Source organism: Xyrauchen texanus, chromosome 23, assembly GCF_025860055.1.
Source record: "Xyrauchen texanus isolate HMW12.3.18 chromosome 23, RBS_HiC_50CHRs, whole genome shotgun sequence".
NCBI classification, from domain to species: Eukaryota; Metazoa; Chordata; class Actinopteri; order Cypriniformes; family Catostomidae; genus Xyrauchen; species Xyrauchen texanus.
Window position 1 is genome coordinate 24,335,592 of NC_068298.1, and position 14,815 is coordinate 24,350,406.

Here is a 14,815-nt window from a genome sequence, read left to right on the forward strand (position 1 = left end):
TTTAAATGTATGCGGAGGAGTTATGAGCTCATATCTGGTACCATTTGAAAGCTTAGAATGTGTACTTTCTTGAGATATGCATCACTTTGGCATTTGTTTTACACTAAGTAACTTATTTACAATAAATTACATAGTTCCACCCATCAAAAGTCGTGTCATAATTATGTGCGTTTTTGAATACATATGTCTCATATCGCTCAAATATGACGCACATGTACAAACCATGTATCAAATGAAAGCTCTCATTGCCAGTAAGAAGTTCCAATAAGTCTTTTTATTGAGGTATAGTCACATATCTAATACACTTCGAATGAATCATGAAGTATACAATCATGCAAGTGAAATTATTGAATATTTGCCGCGCTACTCGCACTAGACAGCACAGTTAGCCACAAATGCTACATAATCTTTTACCTTAGGTTATTCTCTGCAAAATGAGCCGTTTTTCAGAGTTTTCTGTGGTTGTGTGCCCAAGTAATCCCTCGAGTGCAGAAACACCACAAAGTAATGATATTCAACAATCCAGGAAAATATGTAAACATCCGATCCGGATAAAGCATATATTGCCGTAAAGCTTAGACCCTCTGCTTTCGGAAAGTACACCAAAAAAAGTAATATTCCTCCCTTCAAATAAATTGAAATAGATATTAAATAAAACATGATACAGACAAAATTCCTTTTTCAGGTATTTGCTGACATCTAGTGGAAACAGCCAAAACTGTCTGCTTGCTGCTAGGGTTTACAGGGCTTGAGTTATACACTTTCAAAAATTGTTTTTAATTTTTAGCAGTGTTTTATGCAACTTCAAAGGGTTTCCTGTAAAATGACACCAAAACTGTGTATTTAGGCCAAAGTATGTGGGAATGGGAAGCTTTTTAATTTGGGTAGGCCAAATCCAGGCGGAAATCCCCAAAAATGGCAAGGATCTTAAGAGGCTAAACGAGCTATTAACCTAATCATCTGAATCAACTAATTAACTCTAAACACCTGCAAAAGATTCCTGAGGCTTTTAAAAACTCCCAGCCTGTTTCATTACTCAAAACCGCAATCATGGGTAAGACTGCCGACCTGACTGCTGTCCAGAAGGTCATCATTCACACCCTCAAGCAAGAGCGTAAGACACAGAAAGAAATTTCTGAACAAATAGGCTGTTCCCAGAGTGCTGTATCAAGGCACCTCAGTGGGAAATCTGTGGGAAGGAAAAAGTGTGGCAAAAAACGCTGCACAACGAGAAGAGGTGACCGGACCCTGAGGAAGATTGTGGAGAAGGACCGATTCCAGACCTTGGGGGACCTGCGGAAGCAGTGGACTGAGTCTGGAGTAGAAACATCCAGAGCCACCGTGCACAGGTGTGTGCAGGAAATGGGCTACAGGTGCCGCATACCCCAGGTCAAGCCACTTTTGAACCAGAAACAGCAGCAGAAGCGCCTGACCTGGGCTACAGAGAAGCAGCACTGGACTGTTGTTCAGTGGTCCAAAGTACTTTTTTCGGATGAAAGCAAATTTTGCATGTCATTCGTAAATCAAGGTGCCAGAGTCTGGAGGAAGACTGGGGAGAAGGAAATGCCAAAATGCCTGAAGTCCAGTGTCAAGTACCCACAGTCAGTGATGGTCTGGGGTGCCATGTCAGCTGCTGGTGTTGGTCCACTGTGTTTTATCAAGGGCAGGGTCAATGCAGCTAGCTATCAGGAGATTTTGGAGCACTTCATTCTTCCATCTGCTGAAAAGCTTTATGGAGATGAAGATTTAATTTTCAGCACGACCTGGCACCTGCTCACATTGCCAAAACCACTGGTAAATGGTTTACTGACCATGGTATTACTGTGCTCAATTGGCCTGCCAACTCTCCTGACCTGAACCCCATAGAGAATCTGTGGGATATTGTGAAGAGAAAGTTGAGAGACGCAAGACCCAACACTCTGGATGAGCTTAAGGCCGCTATCGAAGCATCCTGGGCCTCCATAACACCTCAGCAGTGCCACAGGCCGATTGCCTCCATGCCACGGCGCATTGAAGCAGTCATTTCTGCAAAAGGATTCCCGACCAAGTATTGAGTGCATAACTGAACATAATTATTTGAAGGTTGACTTTTTTTGTATTAAAAACACTTATTTTATTGGTCGGATGAAATATGCTAATTTTTTGAGATAGGAATTTTGGGTTTTCATGAGCTGTATGCCAAAATCATCAGTATTAAAACAATAAAAGACCTGAAATATTTCAGTTGGTGTGCAATGAATCTAAAATATATGAAAGTTTAATTTTTATGATTACATTATGGAAAATAATGAACTTTATCACAATATGCTAATTTTTTGAGAAGGACCTGTATAATAAAAAAAATATTCAGATAATTAAAATGCATTACATTCTTGTGGCAGAAGAGTTAATAATTGATAAGTCCCTTCAAAAATACAATTGTTTAGAATACAGTGTATTGTTTACTACCATATTATTGATCATAAGTCAATCATTGGCTTACAGTTCACAGAAATCCATTTCACAAGTGAATTTGTCAATCAGTTTCAGATTTATTTTGAGGGCTTGTTTAAGAACCCGTCAATTTACACCTGCGTCAGACATTTATTTTTTATTTTTTAGAAACTACAGATATATTTTACAATAATGCCAAGACATTATATCCATTACATGTTGCAATGGTTTTCAATGCTTTGGAGTTGTTGGAGGTTCAAAGAGATTTTCAATAATATTTCAAGTCTTTACAAAAAAGTGCAAATAGGGGCTTTATAGACATACATTTACACTTATGTATAAAAAACTTGGCAAGAAAAATAAACAAGATTAATCAGAAAATATTAACTTTAGTTATCAAAACTGTGAAAACCAAATAAAACGTCTTTATAAAGCAAAGAAAAACTAGTTAAAATAGAGGTACGTACAAACAAACACATTTTTTTCAAAAATACTACAGCGTGGACACATTCCCAAAAAAGGTGAGGGGCAGATTCATCTACAGCATTACAGAAGGAGCAAAGTGGATCTATTTCAGGGAGCATGTTTCTTAAATAAAGATTGACTTGGTAAAAACGGTGAACAGTTTAAAGGACACCTCCTTAACCTTGTTGGTAATTAAATATTTGTGAGGTAAAGACAATACGACATGCGTCAGACATGCTTGTGTCGTGTCTCGGGTGTGTTGCGTCCTAAAAATAAAATGTTTAGGTCATGGTGTCAAGTTAAATATAGTTTAATACTCAATCTTTAAACACATCTTGAGATCTCTTAGATCACATTTGCACTCCTTCAACTGCTTTGAATGCAAGAACGCATGTTTATGTTGTGTGTCCGCTGAAGGGTTGTTAATGTTTTGTTCACTGTAATAAACTGTGTGTCGCTCACACAGCTGAAAGGTGGCACTACAAGCTTGCATTCCTCAGGAATTTCTCAGGAAAGTATTGCGATTAATTGCGTAAAATTTTTTACACATAATATATTTGGTAAAATTAATCGCACATTATTAACGCGTTAAATCCTCAGCCCTAATATATACAAAACAAACCAAAGAATGTTATCCAGTAATCATGAATGACTGGCAAGATCATCCCTGCTATGCAGTACTTTATAGTGCATTAATCTGTGATATGATAAGGGAGGATGTGTTATGAAAACTGAGAAAGTTATTCTCTGTCAATTTCAGATGAGCTCAGTGAAGATGCTGCGTCCTCGATTGAATGGGATCCTGTTCAAACTGACATTTGAGGAGCAGGTGAACAACATCCGGCCAGACATCATGAACGTGACATTCGCCTGCGAGGAGGTAAAAAAGAGTGAGGGTTTCTGCATGCTGCTGGAACTGGTGCTGCTGATCGGGAATTACATGAATGCCGGCTCCCGAAATGCTCAGACGTTCGGTTTTAACGTCAGCTTCCTCTGCAAGGTACTGCTTGTATTTTTATCTATTTATTTGTTTTATTACCATGCATAAAACGCCCTTAAGAACGGAAAGATGTCACTGAAATCTAGTGATCCTGTGAAATCACACCTGTTTTGGTGCCCTAGCCTCCTTTAACAGCAAAAGCCTCAGCCTGCCCTTTTTTAGCCAATCAGAGAACCACTCTGTTTTATACATTACATATCCATGTTTGCTGACATTATGTGGCCAAGTATTTGCTGGGCTGGATTTTGGATTTAGTGTGTGTGTGGTCGAGGGTATGGGGGTGGTCTAATTTAGTAGGATGTAGTAAAGTATGAACTTGTGTGTATGGAGCCTGTTTTGTTTTTAGTTGAAATTGTCACAGAGTTGATATGGTTATCAGGTGCAATAAGTGTCTTGGATATAGTGAGAGGTGGCAGTTATGGAAACAAGTAATTCTACACTTCTACCTCTGTTAGAATGGCAGGAGACTGGGGAATATCATCTTCTCTAATGTTATGAGTTTCTTCACAGGTTATTTATAGAGCTTGTAAGTAAGCCTCCCTACAGAGAGCAGTAGAACTGTTACCAGATTGTTTATGAAAGCTGCGACTGCTGTTGTTATGTGTGTGTAAGATGGACATCTGGCTGTTTTTCACAAGCTGATTTGGATGGTGAAGCCATTTGGTCTTGCTACGACAGACAGCCTCCCCTCTGCTGGTGTTCCCATGTAGCCAGAACTACACCGTCACTCTTAGTTGCATCTCTTTTCTGGCCTTGTCAACTACTCAGAGGCATCCCAGATGCTGCTGGGACACAGGTGTCCCAACCACAGGGGTTTAAGCTCGAGCCAGTTGTGGGACAGCTGAATGTTTTTTTGTTTTTTTTTTCAGTTGTTTTCTGCTTGGTACCGATGGACCTGTTATTGAATGCAGTTGAGTCACTAAACTAAAGTTTGTACTGGAAAGTAATTTAAAAAGGTGTTTCATTTAACAGTTGTATAGTGGGATCTTTAATCAATGTTTGTTGACTCTAACTTTGTTAATCTCTGAAACACCTCAGTACCACCTCACGTTTGTGTTTATAAACATTCTAGCCCCTGATGAACATCTCGCTTTCTGTTAAAGTGTTCTTGCATGCAAATTGTAACTTGATTAAAAATGAAGATGGAGTTTGCATTGTCAAAAACAGCATGCACATGCACATTTAATGCGAGAATGTCCTTCAGCTCCCAAGTCTTACATATATTTATGTTCTTCACCACATTTAGACTTTACACACCCATGTGGTTTAGGCTTTCATGGTTAGACAACAGGCCACAAAGATTACAGTATGTGGACTCTGTGTCTTTGCATAAATATCTAACCAAGCGGCATTTATTGTTAAGAAATTTAGCACTTTTTTTTAAAAAGCAAAACATTTCAAAAAGTATGCTAGCTTTCAAATGATAAAGTAATGAATGTATTGTTCAAAATAAAGGTAGTATTTGTACACTTTAAGATTTTGTGGAACATGTCCATAGTTAATGTGACTACACCTGTGGTTGCTCTTCTTGGTCACCTGTGGGATCTTAAGGGGAACTGACTACATACATCCTCTAAATAGTAACTTGAGACCAGTTGCTTAAAAGTAATTGACAAAATGCTTAAAGACAGTTAGCTCTGAGTAAAGGTTTGGCATCATTTTTCAGCAGCCACTTGGTTTAATATGGGTGTCCTCTGTACCTCAGGCTTTCATGATTATGTTCGGCCCTTATGACATTTTCATTGAAATGTTTAAGTGTGGGGACTTTGGATGCGACATGGACATTAGGTGGCTGGTTCTCTCAGTTTTATGGTTTGTGCTGGATGGTCCTATGGCTGAGAGGGAAAGCAAAAAAAAAAGTTTAAAAACATGCCAGAAATTTCTGGCTGCAGTGGTTCCGGAAAATGTCTGTTGAAAAACAAAAGTACTGTCGGATTTAAAACATAGATAAACTGTAAAAAAAAACTAAAATAGTTAACTGCACCATAATTAACATCTATTACTGTAATTCTACAAGAAATCTCCCTATAATACATGCAATCCTTTAACATATATGAATTATGTCACGACTACCTGGCTCACAGTAGCAATGACATAGGGGAGACCACACCATAAGATGACATAATTTAAATCAATAAATACATAAAGTCAGTAAATGAGAAACAAAAGGAAACTAATCCAAAGTGTAGTGCAAATCAGTTAAATGTAGACTATGTGTAATGCAAACAAACAAAAAAGGAGTAGGATGGTGTTGCTGCCATAGCCATGCCGAGATGCACAGCCTAGAGCCTCCTAGAGCCTCCTAACAACTGGCAGGAGAGGTTTTTAAACAGTCCCGCCCATCAGCTGCTGTCAGATGGACCGAAAACAAACAGCTCCCCCTTCAGACTGGGGGGAGAGAAACGGCCCAAACATTGTTCGGTAATTGGTGGAGTGAGCATACCCAGCACGGCAAAGCCGGGCGTGACAATTATTAGAATAGAATCATACACAGAATAATTATCTTTAAAAGAATGATAAAGAAAAACTTAATTACAGATCATTACTATTGTTATTACAAAACATACTGTACATCTAAGATTTATATATAAAACATACACAAAAAAACATGTAATTTTACTTTGCAAAAGCCCAGGTTTAAATGAACTGCATAATTTAGTGCAAAAACACAAAAAACATGTAATTTTTTTTATTTATTCAACTACATTAATAAACTGTCAACTACATTTTTCTCTAAATGTAGGTTAAAGGAATAGTTCACCCAAAATTAAAATTTGCTTTCTTCATCAAAACAGAATTTAAGATTTTTAGGTTTTCAGGCCTCCTCCTTTAAACAATGCAAGTGAATGTACTCCAAAATGCATATTTAGGGAGCATCATATTCGACAGTAAAGTTCTTCTGAACCCAAACGATGAATTAATTTTAGAAACTAAACAATGCTTATATACTTTTTAACTACAAATGTTCACGTAAGCTCATTGGTAATGTCATGCGTCACGTGAAGGACGAGGCAGGAAGCGTGTCATTGTTGGAGTGGAATGTGGATTAACTTTTTAACGTGCTGGAAAGAAAAAAAATCTAGCCTCTGAACTTTAACCTTAAAAAATATTTGTCACTACTTTTTTTATTTAAAAATATAATATATATATATAGAGAGAGAGAGAGAGAGAGAGAGAGAGAGAAGGTCGCTATTTGAAAGCTTTTTTCATGACTAAAAATGTTAAGGGACATGACTTTGTCAACATATTTTTATATTAATCCAAATGTCAGAAATAACCTATTTTGTGAGACACAAAGCTTTCTTTACACAAGCGGGGTGATATACGACTCACAAAACTGAATCCTCCATTGATCTGCATTCAAATCTCAGAACGTTTAACATAAAAAAAAAAATTCTATGGAGAGTAATTTTTTATTAAAACTGATAGTTGCGATAATTAATATTGTTAAATTCAGCCACAGCAGTATCTATTATATATATATATATATATATATATATATATATATATATATATATATATTAAAATCCTCCAGTAACAATTGATTGTGATTGGCCCATTCTGAACAGCACTGCCAAAAGTAACAGGTGCCACATAACAGTGCCGTCTATGTGCTTCAGCAGTGGTTTGGTGGTCTGTCGTCATGTTTTGCGGAAAATAAATACATTTCATTTATTAAATGATTTAAGCAACGCATTTTAAGATTTTTTATAATTCAACAACTTTTTAAGAAATGTGACCTCTTTTCAAGGGTTTACCAGGACTTAAATTTGAAGCCAAATTCGAGTAGTTCAAGCACTTCAATCACCTTGTATGAACTGAATGGTGTTCATTTAACTTGAATGAATGGTTTTCATTTTACTTGAATCAGTTATGTTCTCCTACAATACGTGTATGCAGCCTCTGCTTATTACTTATGGTTTGACTCTAAATGTTTCAGCATTGGCAGCTTTTGTGGGAGCTTATTGTTGTGACATTCAATTTACTGTAGTTTTTAAGCCACCTGTAGTTGTTATAACACATTATAACAATCGTATTTTCATCCAGACCGTTGCAGAGCTGCTTGCCATCACAAGTAACATTAGTCTAGCTGATAACAACAACTAAGCAGAAGTGTGGAGCATCTGAGAAGAAGTCTCTCGCCGTTATGGCACCGCCCATGGAAGTCGGGAAAAATTTTGATTCCTTCTCCAAAAGAGAAGTCCTCTAATTAGAAGTAGTGATGGGTGATACCACTTATTTTATTTATTTTTAACACCTGAATTTAAATAAGCCTGTAAAAATTGTCACACAAGTCCATTGTAATACATGTCATGTCTAGGTTTGTCATTACTCGGTGTAAATAACTCCAGATGCTGTTTTTCTGTTATAATCTCAGGAAAGTACTGCTCCCTCTCTGAACGAGCGCTGTGATTGAAAGGGTGAGCGCTGTCTATGACAGTATCAGCTGGTGTATATTAACATTTCTGTGCATGTCAAGGTGAGCGGAAGAAAAAAATAGTTCCGGTGCCATGCAACAATTCACTAATATAATTCTTTTTTTCCACTTCAAAGCTGATAAGATGCATTCATTTTCATTGTATCTAAATAATAAGATCACTAGTTAAAAAAACAACTTTAGAATCAATATTTTTATGTGAGGATCGATATTCTTGATACCACATCAGTATCGGAAGTATCAACGCTTTAATGTCAATCCGCCCATCCCTAATTAGAAGCTACATGCATGTAAACCTAAAATACATGCAAACCTATTTTTTTGCATTTGGTTCAATAAATAATTAAAAGTGATAATAAAGGTGTCTGTTACAGCTCAATATTTTAACATTTTTATTGTACTTTGCTTTGTACATCACATAAAAATTTTAATTGATTCTTTTAATACACAATAATTAAATTTTGTTCATTCAGGCCAAATCCTTTTTAATTGGTGTTATACGTTGTATTTTGGAATGATAGTGAAAGGGGAATATATTGAGGGGTCATTTATGCGTGATTTAAATATCATATAAATGTAATGAAACACAATTATTAACTTTTAACTTAACTTTAATTTAACTCTATGTTTTTACACAGGTTTTTATAACATTAAATGCAGTTATTTAACAATAAAATCTGATAAAATATAGTTTTTTACTTTCTCGTCAATACCTTAGTGTTTTTATTTTCAGTTTATTTATGAAAAGTAGTGGTTAAGTTATGCACAATGACAAAATATTTCTTTCTTTAGTCATATATTTTCTTGAAATTATGCATTTTTAAATATATTATTAACAGTATTTTTATGTATTTGACATTGATACATCACCATAACAAAATATTTTTTTTGTACAATTAGAGAAAATTATGCTACTTTTGTCAATAAAGAATACTTTATTTTTATGGTTAGTTTTGTTAAAATTTTAATTTAAAAGCTTTTAAAAAAAAACAGATTTTTTATGTATTCCGTTTAGACAGAATTTAGTATTTATTTTTTTTAAATCACGTGACAATATACAATTTAATCTTGTAATTTTAATAAAATTGTTATTATTTTTTTTTAAACTGTAAAAAATATAAAAATAAACTTTTATAGTGCATCTTAGTTGGGGGAGAATCCAGTGGCTGTCAGAGCTCATCACCTGGCAGTATTTCCTCTGCCCTCTGTATAAAGCCTGTCCTTGGGTCTCACAGTAGCGGACTAATACACACTAAGCTTTTTCATCAGGTGCCAACAGGGTAGACATCTCTATAGCTCTTATCAGCTGTGCTCTGCCTGTGCATTGTAGGCCCTTAAAGCAGCTTTTTTATGAAGGTTTATGTTAGTCATTATGTTGACAGCATCAATAGTGTGTGGATATGTTACTACCTACTGAAAAGCCCAGCTGGTTTATGTTTGTTTGGTGTGGGTCTTGTTGAAGGGCATAGCCATTTTGTCCACAAGCAAAAACAATGCTGGCCAACCAGAATAGTCTTTCTTATCTAGTTGGCTGACCAAGTGAGGCTTGCTGGTTAAGCTAGTTAAAGCTGAAGAGTGGAATTTATCTGATGAAGTGTGTCATTTTTGCCTCACTAGTGTCACCATTAACACTCATTCCAAAACAGCCTTGTGAATAGGCATTGCATCATATATTTTAGGTCAATATCCCTGTCCCAGGGTAAAGTATGTCCAGAATCTATTCATACTACTCGCATGCATACCTAATTACCATACCATGCATACATAAGAATGTACTGTTATACCATCTGAGAGGTGAGTCATTCATCAAATACAGAAGATACTTTGACAGTGGTTGGTTTCGGATGTGGGGAAGTCTTTTGAAATATTCGCAAATTTACGAATATTTGGCTTACACACTTTACACACTTTAGCTTTATGAAGCCAGGTGGGACACTAGAATACCTTTCTTTCTTTCTTTCTTTCTTTCTTTCTTTCTTTTCTTTCTTTCTTTCTTTCTTTCTTCATTCCTTCCAAGCCATCTTGATGCTTAGCATACATATTTGTCAGGCTCACATTTATGTAATATTAGTGAAGTGCCTGCAGTGCAGACAGCTTTTCATTCAAGTACTGATTGGACTGTTATTGATGGACAAAGGGAAATGCCCACATTTTCAATCAGTTCAGTCAAGTAAATGGCCCCCTACGTTGCAGACCTCAGCTCGCTAACAAGCTCATCAGTGAGGGCCTGTCGTGGGCTGACCCATGATCTGCAACTCACTTTGTCTCACTCGCTGTGGAGTTCTGTCACACTTTAATTTGCATATTCCTTTTTACAGGTTAACATGGTTGTTCATTCAGACTAGCTTTAGCCAATTTTGAAAAATAATTGCTGCATTTGAGCCCTTCTGCTTGTCTATATGTGGTGTTATCAAAGAAACATCCCACCACATTCACCACTGCCAGTGAGCTTTGTAGTTTGTGATTTGTTTCTGGACTGCAAAGTTGGCTTCTCTCACTCCTCATTAGACAAGCACTGCTCTTTCAACTTTAAGGCATTGATATACATCATCATCATCATCATCATCATCATCATCATCATCATCATCATCATCATCATAATAATAATAATAATAACAATTCAACTGATTCCAGCAGGTCTAAACACAGAATTCACTCCACCCAGACACAACTTCCTAAAAACGTTATATTCAGTGTACGATTTTTTGTGATGCTACTGTTTTTTTTTTTTTTTTTACAGAATGTTTACTGACAGAGTTCGCTTTCTTAGACATTTAAATACCTTTTCTGTAAATACTGTATATGTATATACATCGATCAGCCACACAATTTAAACCACCTGCCTAATATTGTGCAGGTCCCCCGCTACCGCTAAAACAGCACCAACTTGCATCTCAGAATAGCATTCTGAAATTATATTCATCTCACCACAATTGTGCAGAGCGGTTATCTGAGTTTTGAACTTTTTCAGTTCAAACAAGTCTGACAATTATCTGTTGTTCTATCTCAACAACAAGGCATTTCCATCCACAGAACTGCTCCTCACTGGATGTTTTTTTTTTTTTTGGCACCATTCTGAGGAATTTCCAGAGACTGAAAATCCCAGGAGATCAGAAGTTACAGAAATTCTCAAACCAGCCCGGCTGGCACTAACAATGATCCATGAGATTATCTAATCAGCCAATTGTGTGGCAGCAGTGCATAAAATCATGCAGATATGGATCAGGAGCTTCAGTTAATGTTCACATCAACCATAAGAATGTGGGGAAAAAAGTGATCACAGTGATTTGGACTGTGGCATGATTGCTGGTGCCAGATGGGCTGGTTTGAGTATTTCTGTAACTGCTGATCTTCTGGGATTGTGGTGAGTAAAATAGCATCTCAGAATACTATTCTGAGATGTGGGTTGGTGCTGTTTTGGTGGCACGATGGGGACCTACACAATATTAGGCAGTTGGTTTAAGTGTTATGACTGATCGGTGTATGTATACATACATATGTATACTGCTCTGGAAAAAATGAAGAGACCACTGCAAAATAATCAGCTTCTTTGGATTTGCTATTTATATGTGTTTGAACAAAATATATATTTTTTTGTTTTATTCTATAAAGTACTGACAACATTTATCCCAAATTCCAAATAAAAATATTGTCATTTAGAGCATTTATTTGCCAAAACACTGGTCAAAATAACAAAAAAGATGCAGTATTTTCAGACCTTGAATAATGCAAAGAAGACAAGTTCATCTAAATTTTTAAACTACAAAATACTAATGTTTTAACTGAAGAAGAGTTCAGAAATCAATATTTGGTGGAATAACCCACAAATAACCCACCGGGTAACATCTGATAGATACATCTGAACTTGAGCTTTTCGTAATCGTTCACCAGACACTCAAAAGCCAATGACTTTTGACATCACTGACATCAACTGTGACGTGAAGCTTTTCGAGGCAGCAGTTTTTGAATGTGTTAGAACGAGTCAAGTTTGGGCTGTATTATGGCGGATGTCGGGTGACAGTGATTGTGGAATTCTTTTTTATTTTATTTTGGTCTGTTCTTCACACAAAGCGAACAGAAGACATTCAAATCAGACACCAACATATCTTGTCAGAATGACAAAATTTTACAACACCATATAATTTCACAATACTAAAAATCAGATGGATTTCGGTTCAGTCTTTGATGGCAAACGTTTCTGGTTCAAAGCAATGCACTTGCAGGATGCGTCAAAACTAACACCAAAGGCTTCTTTTGCCATCTATCTGTTGATGTGCTGAGCACTTGTAAAAGCAGAAATATTTGAATCCTCTGAAGTGAGAATGGTTTGTCCATACTTAGATGAGTAGTCGACTATTACTTATAAATTGTTGATTCCCCCCAAATCCTGAATATATATTTTCAGTCTTGTTTAGACTGTATACACATGTTTAAGAATATTTCAAGTGAATGTTTGAACAGAGTCTCTGCCATTTGTATTTATTTATTAATTTATTATGCAGCAGAGAAGACTGTTTTCATCTCTCAGAGACACACAAGGCATATTGGCGCTTTTAAGCTTCAGTTAATCTTACAGAAGTATATATGAGTGCAGAAAGTAACCCTCTGTTGTGGATTCTTGACTCTCTGTCATATACTTTTCAAAAAAGTAACTTCTGTAGAAAAGATTTGACACACCATTTTCAGGAAAGGTAGACTCAGAGGAATGCACACAAAGTTTATGGCAACTTCAATTGAAATCAACCATGTGTGGAAAGGCTTACTGCACAGCAAAGCCCATTGCAAAGCTTCAAGAATGAAAGGTGTTCAATTACAGATAATGTTCATTAATTCTGTATTTGCTCTCTTCTTTTGGGGATGTTAAGCTTGATACTTCCCAGTAGAGATGTCCTTAGAGTTGTAAAGAGTGGACCTATATTTTGGCTCATTTTGCTAACAAGACTTTACAGTGCTTTTTTATAAAACATTTTTTTGAGACAGATTGGATATATTCAGTTGGAATATCTCTGTAATTTTAAACTGAAAGCGTTTAATATCGCCAGACGATGCCAGTCATTTGTTCCTCAATCTGTAGGTTGCTAACTTGTAGATTTATATGATAGAAGAAGGTGAAATACACTATTCTTACTCATATATGTTCAATGTCTCTTCGCCATTTTACATCTTGTTAGATTCTCCCAGCACTGGTTGCTTTGCTCACAGATCTGGCGTGGAGGGTGTGCTCACGGACAAATTAACTCCCTTCGCTACCTCACTCCCCACGCCAAAACTGCCAGAGGTATAGCCCGGGGCTCTCTGATTTTCACTTGTCATTCTTACTAAGCAAACTTGCCTCATGGCAGGCTCTGAGCCTTTAGATTAGTCTATTGGCTACAGCTCCAGTCTAGGCTGTCTTCTATTGTTAGAAAATATACGCCAGTCGCCAGAAGTGTCTATATCTCTCTTTCTTCTACTATGCCCCTCAGTGGCAGTGTGCTGGAGTATAAGTTCCTGATAGTTTTCTTGAGTAAAAATAAATAAAAAAATACTACTGTGATGATCTATGCACAATCAATGCCTGTAAAGTGAAAGTCCTTTGGCTAAATGTGTAATTGAGCATTCAGAGATGACAGTCCTTTAGGTGGTCTGAGATTTCTTGGTCCCTGTTGCCTCTCATGTCTGTTATTAGCTAATTGTTCTTGATGATTATATCTTTCAGATGTCTCAACGGAGGCTGATTTTTATTCCGTTGAAGTCCTCAACGTACTTCTACGAATATTGAAATGGGTGGATTGGGTATATTGAAGTATTCTAACAAGACAGGCTATCTTTCTATATTTCTTATCACTCTCCCTTTTTATCTACTCTTTTATAATACGTTTTATAATACACGTGAAATACTGACATTGTACTTCCATGTATAAAAAGCCAATTTCGCACATTAGCTTTGACAATATTCTCATAAAAAGAGTCTTCTGAAATGTTGGCTGAATACGAATTATAGGATCAGCACAGAAAAGCCTGCTTTGCATTATTACAGTGAGAGGACAATTAAATTAGGAATGTACTAGCTTCAGCAAGATGAAGTCTTCGAAGCCTGTGACTCACCATGTTTATTCAAACAACAGTGTGGGCAGTGGTTGTAAATTACATTTTCAAATCATCGTCGCCTTGGCTTCCTTACTGCCGGCCCGAGTCCAGGCTTATGACAGGAATGGGTGGCCAAGAAGAGGAGAGACACATCAAGCCCTGCTGGCATTGTAAGAGGAGGGGCACCTGATGCTTTTTGTGCCTCATCAGTGCTGCCATGAATCCCACATCATGTCTCTGTTTTGCTAAGCAGAGCCTGTCTGCCATTAAGATGATGATAGTGATAGGCTGATACATAGACTGAAGTAAACTCATAGTTTGGCCACTGAACGAAAGTTGTCAGCTTGACTGATTTAAATTTCTTTTCACTATTATTAATATTCATATTAAGAGTAAATATTGTGTAAAAT

General features: G+C 36.6%; 1 protein-coding gene across 8 annotated transcripts in view; it reads left to right on the forward strand.

Moving 5' to 3' along the window:
* diaph2 (diaphanous-related formin 2) overlaps nucleotides 1-14,815 on the forward strand; it is a 559,041-nt gene that overhangs the window by 344,688 nt on the left and 199,538 nt on the right. For all 8 annotated transcript variants that reach the window (XM_052154718.1, XM_052154723.1, XM_052154724.1 and 5 more), the window contains one exon: nucleotides 3,659-3,898. In XM_052154718.1, coding sequence (XP_052010678.1) covers nucleotides 3,659-3,898 — 240 coding nt within the window. The remainder of the gene's footprint in view (nucleotides 1-3,658; nucleotides 3,899-14,815) is intronic.